This window comes from Pseudophryne corroboree, chromosome 8, assembly GCF_028390025.1.
Source record: "Pseudophryne corroboree isolate aPseCor3 chromosome 8, aPseCor3.hap2, whole genome shotgun sequence".
NCBI lineage: Eukaryota > Metazoa > Chordata > Amphibia > Anura > Myobatrachidae > Pseudophryne > Pseudophryne corroboree.
The window spans coordinates 443,914,337-443,937,807 of NC_086451.1; the positions used below are offsets into that span (position 1 = coordinate 443,914,337).

Genomic DNA, 23,471 nt, shown 5'->3' on the forward strand with positions numbered 1-23,471 from the left:
ACCTCTGTGTCGGCACTCGGCAGTCCGTCCATAATTGTATACCACCTAACCGTGGTTTTTTTTTTCTTTCTTCTTTATACATACATACTACGACATCTCTTTATCAACCAGTCTATATTAGCAGCAGACACAGTACAGTACGGTAGTTCACGGCTGTGGCTACCTCTGTGTCGGCACTCAGCAGTCCGTCCATAATTGTATACCACCTAACCGTGGTTTTTTTTTCTTTCTTCTTCATACATACATACTACGACATCTCTTTATCAACCAGTCTATATTAGCAGCAGACACAGTACAGTACGGTAGTTCACGGCTGTGGCAACCTCTGTGTCGGCACTCGGCAGTCCGTCCATAATTGTATACCACCTACCCGTGGTTTTTTTTTCTTTCTTCTTTATACATACATAGTTACATAGACATCTCTTTATCAACCAGTCTATATTAGCAGCAGACACAGTACAGTACGGTAGTTCACGGCTGTGGCTACCTCTGTGTCTGCACTCGGCAGGCAGTCCATAATTGTATACTAGTATCCATCTCCATTGTTTACCTGAGGTGCCTTTTAGTTGTGCCTATTAAAATATGGAGAACAAAAATGTTGAGGTTCCAAAATTAGGGAAAGATCAAGATCCACTTCCACCTCGTGCTGAAGCTGCTGCCACTAGTCATGGCCGAGACGATGAAATGCCAGCAACGTCGTCTGCCAAGGCCGATGCCCAATGTCCTAGTACAGAGCATGTCAAATCCAAAACACCAAATATCAGTAAAAAAAGGACTCCAAAACCTAAAATAAAATTGTCGGAGGAGAAGCGTAAACTTGCCAATATGCCATTTACCACACGGAGTGGCAAGGAACGGCTGAGGCCCTGGCCTATGTTCATGGCTAGTGGTTCAGCTTCACATGAGGATGGAGGCACTCAGCCTCTCGCTAGAAAAATGAAAAGACTCAAGCTGGCAAAAGCAGTAGCACCGCAAAGAACTGTGCGTTCTTCGAAATCCCAAATCCACAAGGAGAGTCCAATTGTGTCGGTTGCGATGCCTGACCTTCCCAACACTGGACGTGAAGAGCATGCGCCTTCCACCATTTGCACGCCCCCTGCAAATGCTGGAAGGAGCACCCGCAGTCCAGTTCCTGATAGTCAGATTGAAGATGTCAGTGTTGAAGTACACCAGGATGAGGAGGATATGGGTGTTGCTGGCGCTGGGGAGGAAATTGACCAGGGGGATTCTGATGGTGAGGTGGTTTGTTTAAGTCAGGCACCCGGGGAGACACCTGTTGTCCGTGGGAGGAATAGGGCCGTTGACATGCCTGGTGAAAATACCAAAAAAATCAGCTCTTCGGTGTGGAAGTATTTCACCAGAAATGCGGACAACAGGTGTCAAGCCGTGTGTTCCCTTTGTCAAGCTGTAATAAGTAGGGGTAAGGACGTTAACCACCTCGGAACATCCTCCCTTATACGTCACCTGCAGCGCATTCATAATAAGTCAGTGACAAGTTCAAAAACTTGGGCCGACAGCGGAAGCAGTCCACTGACCAGTAAATCCCTTCCTCTTGTAACCAAGCTCACGCAAACCACCCCACCAACTCCCTCAGTGTCAATTTCCTCCTTCCCCAGGAATGCCAATAGTCCTGCAGGCCATGTCACTGGCAATTCTGACGAGTCCTCTCCTGCCTGGGATTCCTCCGATGCATCCTTGCGTGTAACGCCTACTGCTGCTGGCGCTGCTGTTGTTGCTGCTGGGATGGTCATCCCAGAGGGGAAGTCGTAAGCCCACTTGTACAACTTCCAGTAAGCAATTGACTGTCCAACAGTCCTTTGCGAGGAAGATGAAATATCACAGCAGTCATCCTGTTGCAAAGCGGATAACTGAGTCCTTGACAACTATGTTGGTGTTAGACGTGCGTCCGGTATCCGCCGTTAGTTCACAGGGAACTAGACAATTTATTGAGGCAGTGTGCCCCCGTTACCAAATACCATCTAGGTTCCACTTCTGTAGGCAGGCGATACCGAGAATGTACACGGACGTCAGAAAAAGACTCACCAGTGTCCTAAAAAATGCAGTTGTACCCAATGTCCACTTAACCACGGACATGTGGACAAGTGGAGCAGGGCAGGGTCAGGACTATATGACTGTGACAGCCCACTGGGTAGATGTATGGACTCCCGCCGCAAGAACAGCAGCGGCGGCACCAGTAGCAGCATCTCGCAAACGCCAACTCTTTCCTAGGCAGGCTACGCTTTGTATCACCGCTTTCCAGAATACGCACACAGCTGAAAACCTCTTACGGCAACTGAGGAAGATCATTGCTGAATGGCTTACCCCAATTGGACTCTCCTGTGGATTTGTGGCATCGGACAACGCCAGCAATATTGTGTGTGCATTAAATATGGGCAAATTCCAGCACGTCCCATGTTTTGCACATACCTTGAATTTGGTGGTGCAGTATTTTTAAAAAAACGACAGGGGCGTGCAAGAGATGCTGTCGGTGGCCAGAAGAATTGCGGGACACTTTCGGCGTACAGGCACCACGTACAGAAGACTGGAGCACCACCAAAAACTACTGAACCTGCCCTGCCATCATCTGAAGCAAGAAGTGGTAACGAGGTGGAATTCAACCCTCTATATGCTTCAGAGGTTGGAGGAGCAGCAAAAGGCCATTCAAGCCTATACAATTGAGCACGATATAGGAGGTGGAATGCACCTGTCTCAAGTGCAGTGGAGAATGATTTCAACGTTGTGCAAGGTTCTGATGCCCTTTGAACTTGCCACACGTGAAGTCAGTTCAGACACTGCCAGCCTGAGTCAGGTCATTCCCCTCATCAGGCTTTTGCAGAAGAAGCTGGAGACATTGAAGGAGGAGCTAACACGGAGCGATTCCGCTAGGCATGTGGGACTTGTGGATGGAGCCCTTAATTCGCTTAACAAGGATTCACGGGTGGTCAATCTGTTGAAATCAGAGCACTACATTTTGGCCACCGTGCTCGATCCTAGATTTAAAACCTACCTTGGATCTCTCTTTCCGGCAGACACAAGTCTGCTGGGGTTGAAAGACCTGCTGGTGAGAAAATTGTCAAGTCAAGCGGAACGCGACCTGTCAACATCTCCTCCTTCACATTCTCCCGCAACTGGGGGTGCGAGGAAAAGGCTCAGAATTCCGAGCCCACCCGCTGGCGGTGATGCAGGGCAGTCTGGAGCGACTGCTGATGCTGACATCTGGTCCGGACTGAAGGACCTGACAACGATTACGGACATGTCGTCTACTGTCACTGCATATGATTCTCTCAACATTGAAAGAATGGTGGAGGATTATATGAGTGACCGCATCCAAGTAGGCACGTCACACAGTCCGTACTTATACTGGCAGGAAAAAGAGGCAATTTGGAGGCCCTTGCACAAACTGGCTTTATTCTACCTAAGTTGCCCTCCCACAAGTGTGTACTCCGAAAGAGTGTTTAGTGCCGCCGCTCACCTTGTCAGCAATCGGCGTACGAGGTTACATCCAGAAAATGTGGAGAAGATGATGTTCATTAAAATGAATTATAATCAATTCCTCCGCGGAGACATTGACCAGCAGCAATTGCCTCCACAAAGTACACAGGGAGCTGAGATGGTGGATTCCAGTGGGGACGAATTGATAATCTGTGAGGAGGGGGATGTACACGGTGATATATCGGAGGATGATGATGAGGTGGACATCTTGCCTCTGTAGAGCCAGTTTGTGCAAGGAGAGATTAATTGCTTCTTTTTTGGGGGGGGTCCAAACCAACCCGTCATATCAGTCACAGTCGTGTGGCAGACCCTGTCACTGAAATGATGGGTTGGTTAAAGTGTGCATGTCCTGTTTTGTTTATACAACATAAGGGTGGGTGGGAGGGCCCAAGGACAATTCCATCTTGCACCTCTTTTTCTTTTATTTTTCTTTGCGTCATGTGCTGTTTGGGGAGGGTTTTTTGGAAGGGACATCCTGCGTGACACTGCAGTGCCACTCCTAAATGGGCCCGGTGTTTGTGTCGGCCACTAGGGTCGCTTATCTTACTCACACAGTCAGCTACCTCATTGCGCCTCTTTTTTTCTTTGCGTCATGTGCTGTTTGGGGAGTGTTTTTTGGAAGGGCCATCCTGCGTGACACTGCAGTGCCACTCCTAGATGGGCCCGGTGTTTGTGTCGGCCACTAGGGTCGCTAATCTTACTCACACAGCTACCTCATTGCGCCTCTTTTTTTCTTTGCGTCATGTGCTGTTTGGGGAGGGTTTTTTGGAAGGGCCATCCTGCGTGACACTGCAGTGCCACTCCTAGATGGGCCCGGTGTTTGTGTCGGCCACTAGGGTCGCTAATCTTACTCACACAGCTACCTCATTGCGCCTCTTTTTTTCTTTGCGTCATGTGCTGTTTGGGGAGGGTTTTTTGGAAGGGACATCCTGCGTGACACTGCAGTGCCACTCCTAAATGGGCCCGGTGTTTGTGTCGGCCACTAGGGTCGCTTATCTTACTCACACAGTCAGCTACCTCATTGCGCCTCTTTTTTTCTTTGCGTCATGTGCTGTTTGGGGAGTGTTTTTTGGAAGGGCCATCCTGCGTGACACTGCAGTGCCACTCCTAGATGGGCCCGGTGTTTGTGTCGGCCACTAGGGTCGCTAATCTTACTCACACAGCTACCTCATTGCGCCTCTTTTTTTCTTTGCGTCATGTGCTGTTTGGGGAGGGTTTTTTGGAAGGGCCATCCTGCGTGACACTGCAGTGCCACTCCTAGATGGGCCCGGTGTTTGTGTCGGCCACTAGGGTCGCTAATCTTACTCACACAGCTACCTCATTGCGCCTCTTTTTTTCTTTGCGTCATGTGCTGTTTGGGGAGGGTTTTTTGGAAGGGACATCCTGCGTGACACTGCAGTGCCACTCCTAAATGGGCCCGGTGTTTGTGTCGGCCACTAGGGTCGCTTATCTTACTCACACAGTCAGCTACCTCATTGCGCCTCTTTTTTTCTTTGCGTCATGTGCTGTTTGGGGAGGGTTTTTTGGAAGGGCCATCCTGCGTGACACTGCAGTGCCACTCCTAGATGGGCCAGGTGTTTGTGTCGGCCACTAGGGTCGCTTAGCTTAGTCATCCAGCGACCTCGGTGCAAATTTTAGGACTAAAAATAATATTGTGAGGTGTGAGGTATTCAGAATAGACTGAAAATGAGTGGAAATTATGGTTTTTGAGGTTAATAATAATATGGGATCAAAATGACCCCCAAATTCTATGATTTAAGCTGTTTTTTAGGGTTTTTTGAAAAAAACACCGAATCCAAAACACACCCGAATCCGACAAAAAAAATTCGGTGAGGTTTTGCCAAAACGCGGTCGAACCCAAAACACGGCCGCGGAACCGAACCCAAAACCAAAACACAAAACCCGAAAAATTTCAGGCGCTCATCTCTACTAGAAACCCTGTTGATCTTCCAACCCTGTCGACCTAGTGACTGTCGACCTATAGTGGTCGACCTAAACATTGTCGACCTAGACAGCGTCGATCTTCAGACCGGATCCCGTTATCAGTATCCTCGGCTGACAAATAAGGCTAATTCAAACAGACCAGCAAGCTGTGTGGGCAAAAGATACATGTCCAGTGTTCTCAAACTGGGTAATTGTGTAATCTATCTCCCGCCACCCTCCTCTGTAAACACCTATTGAGAAACAGAATTATTTATTTTTAAATGAACATTAATTCACCTTATCATACCCTATCAAAGTCCACTGGTCTACAACCCCCTCCTATATACACAGTCCCTGATGTACAGCACAGGTAAACTGGACATCAGTGATCCACAGGAGGAGAGAGCTGGTGAGAGATCGGATACACTGTGCAGGATGTTACCTCTGCTTCTCCTCAGCCAGATAGCAGGTAAGTAGCAGTGATGTGTCCTGTCACATGTATTTCACCTTACAGATGGAGCAGGATTTATTGGAGCATCGTAACTAATTATTAAGTAGAGCATTTATGAAAAATCTGTAATTTATTTAGTTGTGATTGTCTTGGGATGTTCAAGTTATTTCTAAATGTTTTCTGTGCTGTGACTACTGACTACTATAAATATATCTGATAATATAGGCGCTAGTAGTTATTCAATATAAATAGTAGTGGCACCTGTAATTAAATAAATAAAAAATGTTCGTAAAAAAATGTTTACAGCCCTTTTAGGAATATGTGGAAAGGGTCAATATGGTTAGTAATAAGAAGAAGTCCAGTATTAACTGTCCCAATCTTACCCCACCGCGGATGTTTCTTCCACTGCCGGGTTGCTGGTGCAAAAAGAAATGTGACACTATGGTATGGTGCGCTAAAAATACCACTATGCAGCCAAATATGTGAATACCAAATCAGGAGTATTACTCCAACCTCCACCACAACATGCAAAGAACAACAACAGGTATCACTTATCCGGCGCTGTGGTTTGTAGATCCGCCAAAATAATACTGGTCTGGTTCACTCCCGGAGCAATATCGGTTATGTCCAGATAATGGAGGTGATTCCGAGTTGTTCGCTCGCAAGCTGCTTTTAGCAGCATTGCACACGCTAAGCCGCCGCCTACTGGGAGTGAATCTTAGCTTATCAAAATTGCGAACTAAAGGTTCTCAAAATTGCGAATAGAAATTTCTTTGCAGTTTCTGAGTAGCTCGAGACTTACTCTTCCAGTGCGATCAGTTCAGTGCTTGTCGTTCCTGGTTTGACGTCACAAACACACCCAGCGTTCGCCCAGACACTCCTCCGTTTCTCCAGCCACTCCCGCGTTTTTCCCAGAAACGGTAGCGTTTTTTCACACACTCCCATAAAACGGCCAGTTTCCGCCCAGAAACACCCACTTCCTGTCAATCACATTACGATCACCAGAACGAAGAAAAAACCTCGTAATGCCGTGAGTAAAATTCCTAACTGCATAGCAAATTTACTTGGCGCAGTCGCAGTGCGAACATTGCGCATGCGCAATTAGCAAAAAATCGCTGCGATGCGAAGAAAATTACCGAGCGAACAACTCGGAATGACCACCAATATGCGGGTATGAAAGAAAAGGGTTTGTATAGTGAAGTACAGTAAAAACGCCTTTAATTTACATAACAATACATAAAATAATCCTGCTCCACATAGAACGAATACACAGCGAATTCATCCAGCACAGGTATAGTGAGAGCAATTACCGGAGTTTTGTGAACTGGACAAACAGTTCAAAACATCATGATTTCTTGGCTACACAGCTGAGGATGTTTGTAGGTTAATGCAGACTGGGACTTGTAGTGGTCAGCAATGAAAATCACATACCTGTAAAGATGCAGAAAGGTGATCAATCCATATTCAGAGAGATTTATGCAGGATAACTAACTGATAGTTTTACAGTCCTTGGTGTAATGGTCAGGCGTCCAAATACTTTTGTCCATAGAGTATATATATATAAGTGTGTATATATATACACTGCTCAAAAAAATAAAGGGAACACTAAAATAACACATCCTAGATCTGAATGAATGAAATATTCTTATTAAATACTTTGTTCTTTACATAGTTGAATGTGCTGACAACAAAATCACACAAAAATTATCAATGGAAATCAAATTTATTAACCCATGGAGGTCTGGATTTGGAGTCACCCTCAAAATTAAAGTGGAAAAACACACTACAGGCTGATCCAACTTTGATGAAATGTCCTTAAAACAAGTGATAGAGCTGATTATTTATCTTGAACTTAAGCTAAATACTTATTAAAGACAACATACGCAATAGGCGCACGAGGTGCCGTAATGGTACGCACTTAGCGTAACAGACGCTAGGCCGTGGTCGAGACGCACGTTCGCTCATGGCTTACGCTTGGTATCGAGCACGCTATAGGCGGTCCGAGTACCGTAATGCTACGCTACTAGCGTAGCGGACGCCGTGCCCACAAAAGGAACACGAGCTGCGCAGACGCTCACAGGTTGACACACAGTAAACCTTGTATGCAACACAATGAAAGGATATGCTTATGCTGTAAACCTTATTACTGTAACATTACTACAATGCAACGCTGATTAACCCTTATCATATGAAAGCTGTTGGAGCGATTAAGACGCTCTTTATACCCTTAGAAATGTAATAAACACACAATACCTTGCTAAGGTTCCAAAACCTTTACTAACGAGATTATAGTATGTAAAAAGGGAAAATACAGTTAACAGTTTATACACTACAGGCTAACATCAATATCTAAACATAATAACTACACATATACAATATACAACAGCGTAGCAATAACAGAGAGAGAGAGAGAGAGAGAGAGAGTATGGCAAATACAAACAGAGAACAAGTTGGTTACAGAGAAACACTTAGACACCGGGGAATGATCGCTGCGCAGTCCTGGTCACCAGCTCCATAGTTAGTCAGTGATGAAAACCTTTTGTGGAGAGTAGACTAAGCTGGCCCAAACTGGCTGTTCCTTATATACACTGCATACAGTATACTACAAAGGGACCTATATCTCATTGTTCATTGGACACAGGAATCTGTCTTCACATTACAACAAAAGGTCATAGGTTTGTTTGAACAGGTGGGCTGTGACTATTCCAGACTGCTCAGGTGGGAGGGAAGCTCAGGATTCCTACCACATGGACAATGAACCGCAAATATAGTAAATGTCCAGAAACTATTTATAGACATAACTATACGCAGGAGCAATTAATCTCTACCTAACCAGCACCGGATTGTTTCTAATAAAATACTCTTCGGTTAGGTACCAAACACCACTGTTCAGACCCTGTCTGACCCTTCGTATCATGCAAAGAGGAATTCCTTTGTTCATAAACCAGTTATACTAAACAAACTTACAGTTATTATTAAGGGGACCATTACCTATAAAACATACTATTCGGATTAACTATGTAACGATCGAGTCGCCCACCAGACGCACACAAACTCTACCGTAAATGCACATACCACACGCCTGAGCGCACGACCGTGGAGGCGCCGTCACGCAACAGCGAATATGTGCACGCACGGGAGAGAATGTGCACGTGCAGCGGGCAAGCGCATGGGGTTAGTACAAGGCATCATAGGTCGCTATATTTTTCGACTTTGACAGTCCACCCTTTGGCAGTCACCAATAACTGCCACTTCCTAAACAATTCAAACAGAAAAATATATGTCATCATGTAAATACCTTTTTATGATTGGGTAAAGGGAGGAGAGGAGAAGGTTAGAAAGGTATGACCTAGTGAGATAGTAAAAGCATGTGTGTATGAAATCCATGTTTGAGGGGTCATGTATCATCGTGCCGTACGTGTTCTAAATCAAGCTTCGAGGTATTGCGAAGTATACATTGAATCCTTCTTATCCCTTATCAAGGGTCTGTGGATGGGCTGTCAAACTCTACCGAGCTCTTTTCGGCTTTTGGTTGCAAAAAATGGGGGAGCACATTTAATTGATGATACATGAAGGGGGGACCATGTGAATGCTAATATGTGAGAATCACCTGTCGACTATGTGTGTCATTACCTGGAGGTTGTAGAGATGAAGATAAGAAACAATCATTATAAATGCAGTCGTAAACTATGTGAGTTTATATAAACAGTCGCCGATTGAGGTCTTGTCTGATGTCTTGTCTGATGTACATGTTGTCTGATGTCTCTCGGTGCTTTTGCTATAAAAAGCGAGCAAAAGCTGTTCCATTGTCCATAAAATTACAGTTTCTAAAGTACTGGGCTATCGTAAAAGTTAAAGTCACTAGGGATATTGGGGGCTTGTAGCATAGTTCATCAATGGTCTGTATAAAAGAGGTTGTCAAATTCTTCTTCCAAGCGGATGTCTTTGTACCTTGGAGGAAAACAAAGGAGAAACGGGTGAAAGAAACGGACCGTGGAATCACACCTTCATCACAACATTGTCTCCATCGTTGGGTCACAAATCAAATTAGTTGCTGTTATTACAGTGTCCTCGCTCCTCAGACTCATCACTCTGGTACTACCTTTACACTTCGTTAAAGCCCGAACGCATCTAAATATCAGGCCAACCAATATGACGACTCCCAGAATACACAAGAGAAATTTCCCTACGTCCATTATAATACCTTGGGTCCATTCTCCTAAACCAGAGAACCAATTTCGTGGGTTCAACCATGACACCCAACTGGTCAGCTCATTACCCACAGCAGCGAGTGTGAGATTATGTCTCCTTCGGAACTCCCACTTTAATTGTAAAATGTCATCCATCTTTTGGTCTATGACCTCGGCTGGGTCCTCCGTGCTGTTTGTAATGTACGTGCAGCACTTTATTCCATATTGAGTTGCTAGGGTAACACAATACCCGCCTGTCACAGCTGTGAGGTAATTGAGAATCATCCTATGCTGAACCAGCTCTGTTTTGTAGGCTTGTAACTCTCTCCCAGTATACCTGAATGTGTCGTCATACATTTCGGTGATATTGTCTAACAAGTTCGCTAGCGCAGATATATATTTATAATTTATCACTCCTCTGGCGGTACGAGTGATATCTAACGCGACTAGGAATTGAATCCCAGTGGATTCATGGATCAGATCAGAGGCATGATGCTCTGTCTTCTCTATCAGGTGCCTTTTAATGATGTGCTCGTAATGAGTGTGAGTATAAGGAGCTTGGGCACCACGGTGAATATCTTTCATTTGGTTATGGGATACAATCATTTCTTCAGGCAGTACTTTCCCAACATAACACAATCCCTCTGAGTTTGGGGCGAGGAACCTATACGCCTTTCTCCCACATATGAAATATGAATCATCGGGGAGAACATATGGGACGGAGTGTGACATTACCATGTTACAAATTTTCCATGTGAAATCTCCTAACCCTAACTCTCCCATCTGTCTAGTACACGTATCAATTTGTACGATATGTGCACAGTATCCTGGTGATACTTCTCCAACTCGCATGGTCCTACTTCCTAGAGTATACCAATACCGGAAATATTTTCCACTGTTGGCGATCTGGCGTATAAGCTCTGTGTCTATGGGCATTCTGTCGGCTCTATATGAAAATGTCATGGTTTGATTACTCCATGACACTTCCCAATTTCCCGGCTTTCGGGGATTGGAAATGTTAAAGCATACTAAGGACTTATCCACGTGATACTGGTGGAGCTTCAAACTAGGAGGACTAGAGATATTAAACCTCTTGTCCACCGGCCTCCCACCACTTAACTCAAATACCTCTCCTACAGTTAAAGGGAATGGTACTAGTCCTGATTTGCTATGACCTTGAGGTACTTGAGAGCATACCCAACAGTCTGTCTGATTTAACACTTTACCCACTAAGGAGTGATAGTCACCCAATGGATGCCGGTCCATGTGGACATTAAAACTGGACTGACATTTCTTGATGCACCCATCCTCAACTATATTGTCACAATGCCTACAGATGCAGTTCCCTTCAGCTAACAATCCTTCACAATTCCTTCTATTGTCAATGCTATCAGATCGTTTTCTGATACTCGCCTTTACTCGGTGATTGTGCTGCTCTTGGAAAAATACGCCTCCATCCTGGTCATCAGAACCCATTCCAGATCCTTTCTCGACCTTCATGGTACTCTCACCGAAACAGACTGCTCTGGTCAACATCATGGTCAACAGGAAAATCCAGATCACAGTCTCTTGGGGCAAGTCCATCTTATAGGAGGCAAAGGAGAAATTTGTAATGGGGGTACAAAAAAAATAATTGAGGGGAAAGAAAAATGTTACGATGCTTTTGTCCTCTAGTCTTGTTGTTCTTCTTGCTCTGTTGTCATCTCAAAGGTGCTGTCTCTCAATCTTCCAAACGAGCATTCTGGTGATACAATATTCCTTCCAAATCTGCGATCTTTCTGTAAGGAGCAAAAATCTTGCATTACCATTTGTCTAACTGATGTGTGACATACCATCTGTAAAGCATGAGAACATGAGAGAGAAGAGGAAAAAAAACAAACGAGAGAGAGAACAATTCATATATATGTTACCTAAAACAACAAACAAAAAAAAAACATTGTCAGATCTTCCGTTCACCATCAGGCTGTCACACCATCACATCCATTGGTATCTTTGCGCAGTCTCCCCCCACCAGTATTTCCACACTGCACCCTTTTGTGCCTGGCCAGGACACACCGATGTCGGTAAGTCACACTGGGGTTAGATAGACTTCTGCAAAGTCCAAGTAGCTATGTGATGTTTGAGTTCTGCCGATGAACGTCAGAGATGGGGAAAAAGAAACATTTACAGATAAATTACAAAGTTTACCCGGCCGTTCCTGTGTCTACACGGAATGACCTCCCAATTTCATTGACTGTAACCTCAGGCTTACTATCAGTCCTAATGATCACCTTTCCTGACTGCATATTACAGGTGCGGCCCAAACTTCTTCCTATATGATCCCTGATTACAATTTTGTGTGTCATAACTCTGCTCGTGTTTTTGTCTAGGGGTTGATATACCTTCTGTGGATCTTTCTTGATCTACAATCTCTTGCAAAATGTCCCTCTTTGTGACAATGATAACAAACTATCACATTTGAATTTCTCACAGGGGTTTGGGGCTTAAGCTGGTGTGGCTTCGTTGTCAGGGCTTGTCTACTGATTGTCATTTGCTTACTGCCCTGTGACTCCAGGTGTCTTTTGATGTTCCATTCAATTATAACATCATCTTGTGTTGGTTCTACAATATGAGATACATTTGTTTGTGCGTGATATATAACACTGTACGTACCTGTGGACACGACCTCACCTGACCCTCCGTAAGGGGGTTTGATTACTGCCTTTACCGATTTGGTCGCGTCCACCTGGATGTCTTGTATGATGGCTGCTGGAGAAGGTGCCGACATCGTGCTGGGCTCACTTTCTTGCTTGTAATCCTGAGGGAAGTTTAACATGGAGTGCAACTTGCACGGGTTAACAGTTGTACATTTTACAGTTTTACTTTTATCATTGTTACATTCGTTACAATTATTCTTATCATCTATACAGTTACTAAGTGCATGTTTCTCATACCCCAGTGTGCCATTCTCTGTAACCACCTTCTCTCTTGTTGCCATATTTTTCTTACCAAAGTGAGAGTCAGCTGTGTAAGCTAATTCCCTTTGTATCTCACCTTCCTGTTGCCATATTTGTAAACAATCATAATGTTTAATTCGTTGCTTCCCGGATTTTATGAGACAGATCCTTCGCCTTAAATTATGCAATACCTCTGAGTCAAAACTACCTATCCCAGGAAATGGTGCTTTATCCCCCACAGTCATTCGTGTCCATTCATCACAAAAGGTCTCAGTGTGGGGACCATACTTCCCCCACATTACTAACCGAGCAGACCCTCGGGGTCTGCAAGCCTCTTCAGTCTGAACCCTGACTGCTAAACGTCCCTGTGTTGTGCACTTGGCTTCCATTGTGGACCTTTTTAACACAGAAAAAAACTTCCTAAAATGCACCAAACACAGAAGTCTACGGTGGAAGTTTTCCAAGCTCTTCCATCAGCTTCTTCTGCTCCGAGTACAACGAATCCGCCCCTTATAGCAGACGCACATAATCGTTGCAGGCCCTACCAGCGAAAATTCCTTACCTTTATATTTTACACAAATCACGCTTGCATGTGCTCCCTACAACACGCATGAGGGCAATTTAAATATACGACCTCATATCACGTTGCGTTATTGGTCACACATACAACCGTGCGGTCCAATCGTACCACTTATAGACACTTGTTGCCTATAAATGGTAGGATCATTGGAGTCTCCCTACTGTGCTCCAAAACAGCCGGAGCGTAATACCACAAAAACTTTATCACACTTCGTCGCACGTGTTCACCAAGACCGTGCACGCACGTTTTCACCTAGACCGTGCTCATCACGTATTCACCTAGACCGTGATTCACCAAGACTTCACCAAGATTTCACTAAGCACGTTTTCACCTAGACCATGCTCATCACGTATTCACCTAGACCGTGATTCACCAAGACTTCACCAAGATTTCACTAAGCACGTTTTCACCTAGACCGTGCTCATCACGTATTCACCTAGACCGTGATTCACCAAGACTTCACCAAGATTTCACCAAGAGGAGTTCAATACACTCATACCGTTTTCAACCCACTATCATTCTATAGTTTTCTGATCAGAAAAAAAATAATAATTTCTCGTAATCTGATAGCTCTCCCCAGAGGCATTACAGTAAAGTAAGGTATTTAAACTAAATTTTGGAAACTGAAATCAATTTGTGCTATTCTCGTGTTGCTTCCGTATCGCCTACTAAAACAATACTATTGTGTGATTTGTATTATGTGGGCGTACCCATACGCTCCGTTGCGTAATATACGCTATGTGTGTAAGCCCTTGCGTCGCGTACGCTTGTCCCACCCCTTGTTAGGGACACGTGTACACAGGCCAGACACGTCCACAGTAACACAAGTAACACGTTTATATCAATGCAAATGATTTTTAACTGTAATCATCTACCGAGCACCACACAGATCTTTCCTTGTATCTTTAGGCAAAGCCGTGTGCGTGTTTTACAAATTACTCCTTTACGTATTATTTTTACTTTTAACTATCAATAGCAACAAATCTTTCTCAGCACGTTATCAATGATAAATGGCAAACAGGAGAGTGAGATGTGAAAATTACACAAATGAAAAATGCAATTCTAAATTAATCTAATAACATACATTGATGTAAGCACGCACATATAGATATTACATCTATGAGACCCTATTCAGTGCTTCTAATTTGCATATGAATGTGCTTTTTAACCCTCTGTGAAGGCGATTTCTTTCACTGCTGGGAGAGGAAAAAAAAAACCCAGTTACACAGGTTCATTTGCATTTCAATGGCCCATCTCACAAGTAGCAGAGTTAAACAGGCTCTTGAAGGGAGGAAGAAAGAAAAAAAAAACCACAACTTTGTTTTATTTGTGTATTTCCTAAATCAAATATTCATTTTACTATTAACTTATATTAAACTCTATCTGAACCACTTATGATGGACTATGATATGGATTAAATAAATGCATTAAAAACTCATTAAATTATGATTTCTTTTTGACAATGGATGGCTGATTATTTCCCGAGTCAACTGAAAATCAGCCAGAGATTTATTTTTTTGACCTTCCCAAAATGGCCGCTGCTCCTCCCCCTTCCATATCCATGAGGTTTACACAAAATGGAGGACAGACCATGCGGCTTCTTTTGTCACAAAGAAAATCATCATTCCAGCCCCTTAAGTTATTCTAGGCCTAAGCTAAAAATAAAACTATCAAGCCATGCAGAGTGACCAAAAATACTTTTAAACCTATTTAAACAGACAAGCAATCCAATCTGCGTGTGCAGTTGGCACCAAATAGAAATAAAAAACAGATTTAAAAAGACAATAGCTTAATGTTCTTACCTTCTTCGGTTCCCGGATTCCACCAGCACTCCTACAACGTAGCGATGCAGACGCTTATCTAGTCAGCACTACTGTATCCCCAACCACCAACACGGATACCAAGGGATACTACCTTCCCCCTTTGCTGACAGATAAAGTCTGCTTGTGTTCGCTAGTGCGGATATGTGGAGGAAGGACGAGGCCCCAATTGATAGAGCTGATTATTTATCTTGAACTTAAGCTAAATACTTATTAAAGACAACATACGCAATAGGCGCACGAGGTGCCGTAATGGTACGCACTTAGCGTAACAGACGCTAGGCCGTGGTCGAGACGCACAAGCTGCACGTTCGCTCATGGCTTACGCGTGGTATTGAGCACGCTATAGGCGGTCCGAGTACCGTAATGCTACGCTACTAGCGTAGCGGACGCCGTGCCCACAAAAGGAACACGAGCTGCGCAGACCCTCACAGGATGACACACAGTAAACCTTGTATGCAACACAATGAAAGGATATGCTTATGCTGTAAACCTTATAACTGTAACATTACTACAATGCAACGCTGATTAACCCTTATCATATGAAAGCTGTTGGAGCGATTAAGACGCTCTTTATACCCTTAGAAATGTAATAAACACACAATACCTTGCTAAGGTTCCAAAACCTTTACTAACGAGATTATAGTATGTAAAAAGGGAAAATACAGTTAACAGTTTATACACTACAGGCTAACATCAATATCTAAACATAATAACTACACATATACAATATACAACAGCGTAACAATAACAGAGAGAGAGAGAGAGAGAGAGAGAGAGTGTATGGCAAATACAAACAGAGAACAAGTTGGTTACAGAGAAACACTTACACACCGGGGAATGATCGCTGCGCAGTCCTGGTCACCAGCTCCATAGTTAGTCAGTGAGGAAAACCTTTTGTGGAGAGTAGACTAAGCTGGCCCAAACTGGCTGTTCCTTATATACACTGCATACAGTATACTACAAAGGGACCTATATCTCATTGTTCATTGGACACAGGAATCTGTCTTCACATTACAACAAAAGGTCATAGGTTTGTTTGAACAGGTGGGCTGTGACTATTCCAGACTGCTCAGGTGGGAGGGAATCTCAGGATTCCCACCACATGGACAATGAACCGCAAATATAGTAAATGTCCAGAAACTATTTATAGACATAACTATACGCAGGAGCAATTAATCTCTACCTAACCAGCACCGGATTGTTTCTAATAAAATACTCTTCGGTTAGGTACCAAACACCACTGTTCAGACCCTGTCTGACTCTTCGTATCATGCAAAGAGGAATTCCTTTGTTCATAAACCAGTTATACTAAACAAACTTACAGTTATTATTAAGGGGACCATTACCTATAAAACATACTATTCGGATTAACTATGTAACGATCGAGTTGCCCACCAGACGCACACAAACTCTACCGTAAATGCACATACCACACGCCTGAGCGCACGACCGTGGAGGCGCCGTCACGCAACTGCGAATATGTGCACGCACGGGAGAGAATGTGCACGTGCAGCGGGCAAGCGCATGGGGTTAGTACAAGGCATCATAGGTCGCTATATTTTTCGACTTTGACACAAGTCAAAATGAGGCTCAGTAGTGTGTGTGGCCTCCACGTGCCTGTATGATCTCCCTACAACCCACACAAGTGGCTCAGGTAGTGCAGCTCATCCAGGATGGCACATCAATGCGAGCTGTGGCAAGAAGGTTTGCTGTGTCTGTCAGCGTAGTGTCCAGAGCATGGAGGCGCTACCAGGAGACAGGCCAGTACATCAGGAGACGTGGAGGAGGCCGTAGGAGTGCAACAACCCAGCAGCAGGACCGCTACCTCCGCCTTTGTGCAAGGAGGAACAGGAGGAGCACTGCCAGAGCCCTGCAAAATGACCTACAGCAAGCCACAAATGTGCATGTGTCTACTCAAACGATCAGAAACAGACTCCGTGAGGGTGGTATGAGGGCCCGACGTCCACAGGTGGGGGTTGTGCTTACAGCCCAACACCGTGCAGGACGTTTGGCATTTGCCAGAGAACACCAAGATAGGCAAATTCGGCACTGGCGCCCTGCGCTCTTCACAGATGAAAGCAGGTTCTCACTGAGCACATGTGACAGACGTGACAGTCTGGAGACGCCAAGGAGAACGTTCTGCTGCCTGCAACATCCTCAAGCATGACCGGTTTGGCAGTGGGTCAGTAATGGTGTGGGGTGGCATTTCTTTGGGGGGCCGCACAGCCCTCCATGTGCTCGCCAGAGGTAGCCTGACTGCCATTAGGTACCGAGATGAGATCCTCAGACCCCTTGTGAGACCATATGCTGGTGCGGTTGGCCCTGGGTTCCTCCTAATGCAAGACAATGTTAGACCTCATGTGGCTGGACTGTGTCAGCAGTTCCTGCAAGACGAAGGCATTGATGCTATGGACTGGCCCGCCCGTTCCCCAGACCTGAATCCAATTGAGCACATCTGGGACATCATGTCTCGCTCCATCCACCAACGCCCGTTGCACCACAGACTGTCCAGGAGTTGGCGGATGCTTTAGTCCAGGTCTGGGAGGAGATCCCTCAGGAGACCATCCGTCACCTCATCAGGAGCATGCCCAGGCGTTGTAGGGAGGTCATACAGGCACGTGGAGGCCACACACACTACTGAGCCTCATTTTGACTTGTTTTAAGGACATTACATCAAAGTTGGATCAGCCTGTAGTGTGTTTCTCCACTTTAATTTTGAGTGTGACTCCAAATCCAGACCTCCATAGGTTAATAAATTTGATTTCCATTGATAATTTTTGTGTGATTTTGTTGTCAGCACATTCAACTATGTAAAGAACAAAGTATTTAATAAGAATATTTCATTCATTCAGATTTAGGATGTGTTATTTTAGTGTTCCCTTTATTTTTTTGAGCAGTGTATGTGTATATATATATATATATATATATATATATATTTGCACTCATTGCAGTGGTTTGCTCTAGATGCAAAGTTACTTCATTCCTTTGCTACCAAGAACTCCGATCGAGCCCTCTAACCAGATTAATTTATTCCTCCATTATAGTAACAGACTCTCTCCATCCCTCTAGCATTCATCGCTGCAGCTGTAGCTGAATGTGACCTCAGCAAAGCGGCCATTGTTGATGGCACCTACACAGTGAGTGATGGAGGAAACATTGGTAGTGTGGTGAAGTACAGCTGTCCTAAGGGAATGTACCCGCACCCTGGCTACTCACGTGAGTGCTTACTGGATGGCCGCTGGAAGAAAGAAAATATAAAGGCTGTATGTAAAGGTAACCAACCTTCTCTATACTCTTCTACTGTCCCCCATCAAAGCCCTGCCCCCTTATTTGCACTGCTCCTAGCTGGCTGCGTTTGTGCTTTATCCTGCTCCCTCCTGTGTGCTACAACTGCCTTCTCCTTCTTATGCTCTGCTGGCTCTCTCCTGTGCTCTGCAACTGATTGCACCTCAAGGTGTGTACACTCGGTCAGATTCAGGCTAAACCCCGATTCTCACTATGCGATAGGGACTGTGGTCGGTATCGCAAGCAAAGATGACTGTGCTTGCGATACTGGCTTTGTACAATTTTGGCTAAAGGTGTGTACACACGGTGAGATGTTTTTTGCGATTTTGACTATATAGTCAAAATCGCAAATAAAGTGCAGATTGCAAGGTGAAAGTCACCTTGCGATCCCGAAGCGCAGTCCCGCGCGGTTGGTATCACAAGCCCAGATAGACTGTGCAGGCAAGTCAATTTTGACCATCTAGTATATAAGTACAGTATAGTCAAAATTGGCACTTAGCTAAAATTGTACAAAGCCAGTATCACAAGCACACTCATATTTGCTTGCGATACCGACCTAGTCACTATGGCATAGTGAGAATCGGGGTTTAGCCCGAATATGACCGTGTGTACACACCTTAAGTGTAAATTTTGACTATCTTTTATACCAGATAGTCAAAATTGACTTGCCTGCACAGTCTATTTGGGCTTGCGATACCGACCTCGCGGGACCGCGCATCGGGATCGCAAGGTGACTTTCACCTTGCAATCTGCACTAACTTTCTTTGTGATTTTGACTATGGGGTATATTCAATAAAAGTCGGGTCCATTCCGACATGCAGTTGTCGGAATGGACCCGACAACCCCTATTCAAAAGAGCGCCCAAATCCAACTGTCAGATTTGGCAGTTTAAGAGTCCTGCTGCTGCTGCTGTCAGCAGTGGGGGGAGCTGTCAGCGGCGCCAGGGGATGAGAGCTGTCAGCGGCGCCTGGGGATGAGAGCTGTCAGCAGCACCGGGGGATGAGAGCTGTTAGCGGCACCGGCCGCCTGGAGGAAGTGATGTCTGCGGCACCGGGAGCCGTTGACGTCTGTGGCCCTGGGGGGGGAAGCAGCGGAAGAGACGGATCGGACGGGGGAGGAGATGGGGGAGCAGCGGCTGCAGCAGCGGAGGCTCACAGCAGCGTCCACCCGGCTCCAGCAAGCGGGACCTCGCTTGCTGGAGCCGGGTGGATGCTGCCGCTGGGTCCCTGCTCTCCCCGCTGCAGCGCTGCTCCCCCGACTCCTGCTCTCAACTCACTCATCTTAATCCGACTTTTTTTAAAGTCGGATTGAGATTGTCGGAAACGGGGTTAAAACCTGTCGGGTTTGGCACAGTTTCCGACAATGCACGCTGATCGTCAGCTGAAGCCGCCGATCAGCGTGCATTCCGACAGCATTCCGACAAGTCGGGTTTCCCGACTTGTCGTAATAAATGGGGCTGTAATGAATAGGTCAGAACCCCTTCCGACCCAAAACTGTCGGAAACTGCCGTCTTTCCGACAAGACAGCAGCTTCCAACAGTTATTGAATATACCCCTATATAGTCAAAATCGCAAAAACATACTGTATCTCAATTCTGAAACAAATTGTGTTACCCACCCAATTTGTTTCAGAAGTTCCTATTATTGCACTAACATACTCTCTTATTCACCATCTGCTTTTAATCATAACACAAGATAAGGTTCCCACAAAATGTGTGCTCCCAGCTAAATATATTAAGTATAGTGGTTTGATATCACAGTTGTAGGAGCGATTAGAATTACTGACTCATAGGGCCTAATTCAGACCTGATCGCTCGCTAGCTATTTTTTGCAGTGCTGCTATCAGATAGTCGCCGCCTATAGGGGAGTGTATTTTAGCTTTGAAAGTGTGCGATTTCATGTGCAGCCGAGCGGTGCAAAAAAGTTTTGTGCAGTTTCTAAGTTGCCCAGAACTTACTCAGCCGCTGCGATCACTTCAGCCTGTTTGAGGCCGGAATTGACGTCAGACACCCGCCCTGCAAACGCTTGGACACGCCTGCATTTTTCCAAACACTCCCAGAAAACGGTCAGTTGCCACCCACAAACGCCCTCTTCCTGTCAATCCCCTTGCGATCGGCTGTGCGAATGGATTCTTTATTAAATCCATCGCTCAGCAACGATACACTTTGAGACCGTGCGATGTGCCTGTGCATTGCGGTGCATACGCATGCACAGTTCTGACCTGATCGTAGTGCAGCAAAAAAACCTAGCGTTCATCAGGTCTGAATGACCCCCATAGTACTGAGATTTCGAGTTCAATTCCCAACACATCCCTAACTTTGAGAACTTTGTATGTTCTCCTTCTGTTTGCATAGAAGCCCAGTTCCCTTGCATAGTCCAAAATAATAATTCCCCCTTTCAGCCTTGACAAGTGATCTCTAAATCTCAATAGCTATTTTCAGTGTAATCATATTACAGAGACATACTGACATTTGGGTAATAGCCAACGTACGTTTCACATAGAGGATCTTTAATACAGCCTTGTTTGTAACAATGGCCCAGATTTATCAAGCCTTGGAGAGTGATAAATAACACGGTGATAAACCACCAGCCAATCAGCTTTTAACTGTCATTTTTCAAACACAGATGTAACATGGCAGTTATGAGCTGATTGGTTGGTACTTTATCACCGTGCAATTTATCTCTCTCCAAGGTTTGATAAATCTGGGCCAATATAAGATTATCACTGGTGAGCAAATGATATAATTTCAATATGTTGACACAGATTCTTATACAATCTTCTTATATTATACGAAGTTCATTAGAGATGACCTATTAGTGGAAATGCAAATCAGGATTTATTTCATTTTTAAACAATTTCACTCTTTTCACATCCTTCAACTAATTTTTAATCAATATTTCACAATTTTTCATAACTGCAATGTATTCTAAACAGATGTAATAAAAGTTAGATTTTAGATTATTTGTACACCATGCTCGTACAGACCCCATTTCTCTTTTACTTTTGTGGATTTAATAATTTATAGTCTGTGGTAGCAGCCCCGAATTAGTATTGTATCAGTGCAAAACAATTAGATATTAGGGGTAGATTTTCATCATATAGCCAATACATAATACTCTGTGCACAGAACCGCTCTACTTTTGGGGGTCATTCCGAGTTGTTCGCTCACTAGTTAGTTTTAGCAGTCGTGCAAACGCTTTGCCGCCGCCCCCCGGGGAGTGTATTTTCGCTTAGCAGAAGTGCACACGCTTGTGCAGCAGAGTGCCTGCAAAAAACATTTTGTGCAAAACAAGACCAGCCCTAGACTTACTCTTCGTGTGCGTTGAATCTAACGTTGGAGGGTTGGATTTTGACATCATACACCCGCCCATTTTCCCTGGCACGCCTGCGTTTTATTAAGCACTCCCTGTAAAAGGTCAGTTGACACCCATAAATGCCCCTTTCCTGTCAATCTTCTTGCGGCCGCAAGTGCGAAGGAAAACCTCGCTAGAACCTGTGCAAAACCATAATGGACGTTGTATCCGTACATCGCGCGTGTGCGCATTGCGGCACATACGTATGCGCAGAAATGCAAATTTTTCTACCTCATCGCTGCGCTGCGAACGGCAGCTAGCGATCAACTTGGAATGACCCCATTTGTACTTGATAAAAACATCCAACCCTAAGGGCTCTATGTACTAAGCCTTGGAGAGAGATATAGTGGAGATAAAGTACCAGACAGTCACCTCAAAACTGCTATGTTACAGGCTGTTTGAAAAATGTCACGAGCTTGTTAGTTGGTACTTTATCTACATCCACTTTATCTCTCTCCGAGCGGCATATTCATCATGAAAAATTGTGCAATGAGAATTTTTTGTTTTAAATTCTCATTGTATTCTCTCACAATTTTTCGATTATTCATCATGGCCCCATCATACAATTATCACTCCCAAAAATAAAAAAATCTGGCCTTTTTGCAAAGTAATTTTTTTTCGGGAAGTGAACATTTTCCCCTCTGGCTACACTCCCCCTCACGCTGCTGGTACCTTGTTGCTGGGGCTGCCAGGCTACCGGGTCATGCTGCAGCCGCGGCAACCTTTCTGCTGCACAAGCTGCTGTGTAAACGTGAAGAGATTCGGAGGCTGTTCGCCTTCTCAGGATGCGGGCTGTTCGCCTTTTCACTTTTCGGAGACATTTTCGGAGTTTGAGGAATGTCACAGTGTAGAAGTTGTGACAAATAAAGGATAATGAATATGCCCCAATTCCTTCCTTAGTAATCATTTAAAAAGTCAGCACTTTAAGCAGCAGTAATTGTTTAAGCAGTATAAAGGGGCATACACACTGCGATTCTGGCTAAATGACGATTTTGTCTTTGCAATTTCCCTTGAACTCCCTGGAGCCCAGAACCACCGATACTGACTATACACACGGTGCAATGTTGACTATATCCAATTTTGACTATACTAGGAACTAGATTGTACACAATATAGTCAAAATTGCCATGCCTGTACAGTCTTTTTTTTCTTGCGATACCGACCCCGCGGGAGCGTGCATCTGTACCGCAAGCTGTCTACACATGGTCCCTCATTCCGAGTTGATCGCTCGCTAGCTGCTTTTAGCAGCAGTGCAAACGCTAAGCCGCCGCCCACTGGGAGTGTATTTTAGCTTAGCAGAAGTGCAAAAGAAAGGATCGCAGCGCTGCTACAAAAAAAGATTGTGCAGTTTCTGAGTAGCTCAAGACTTACTCCTAGCTAACGATCACTTCAGACTATTTAGTTCCTGTTTTGACCTCACAAACACGCCCTGCGTTCG

At 44.8% G+C, this 23,471-nt stretch overlaps 2 protein-coding genes across 3 annotated transcripts in view; one reads left to right on the forward strand and one right to left on the reverse strand.

Annotated features, from left to right (window-relative positions):
* LOC134949521 (uncharacterized) overlaps positions 1 to 23,471 on the reverse strand; it is a 164,200-nt gene that overhangs the window by 131,097 nt on the left and 9,632 nt on the right. The window contains exon 2 of one of the 2 annotated variants that reach the window (XM_063938145.1): positions 7,177 to 7,297. The exons of the other annotated variant lie outside the window; for it this stretch is intronic. The gene's annotated coding sequence lies outside the window, so the exon portion shown is untranslated. The remainder of the gene's footprint in view (positions 1 to 7,176; positions 7,298 to 23,471) is intronic. 2 annotated transcript variants of the gene reach the window in all.
* The window catches only part of LOC134949520 (complement factor B-like), a 111,303-nt gene continuing 93,597 nt past the window's right edge, over positions 5,766 to 23,471 (forward strand). Inside the window, exons 1-2 of the mRNA XM_063938140.1 lie at positions 5,766 to 5,884; positions 18,465 to 18,668. Coding sequence (XP_063794210.1) covers positions 5,773 to 5,884; positions 18,465 to 18,668 — 316 coding nt within the window. The 5' untranslated portion in view covers positions 5,766 to 5,772. The remainder of the gene's footprint in view (positions 5,885 to 18,464; positions 18,669 to 23,471) is intronic.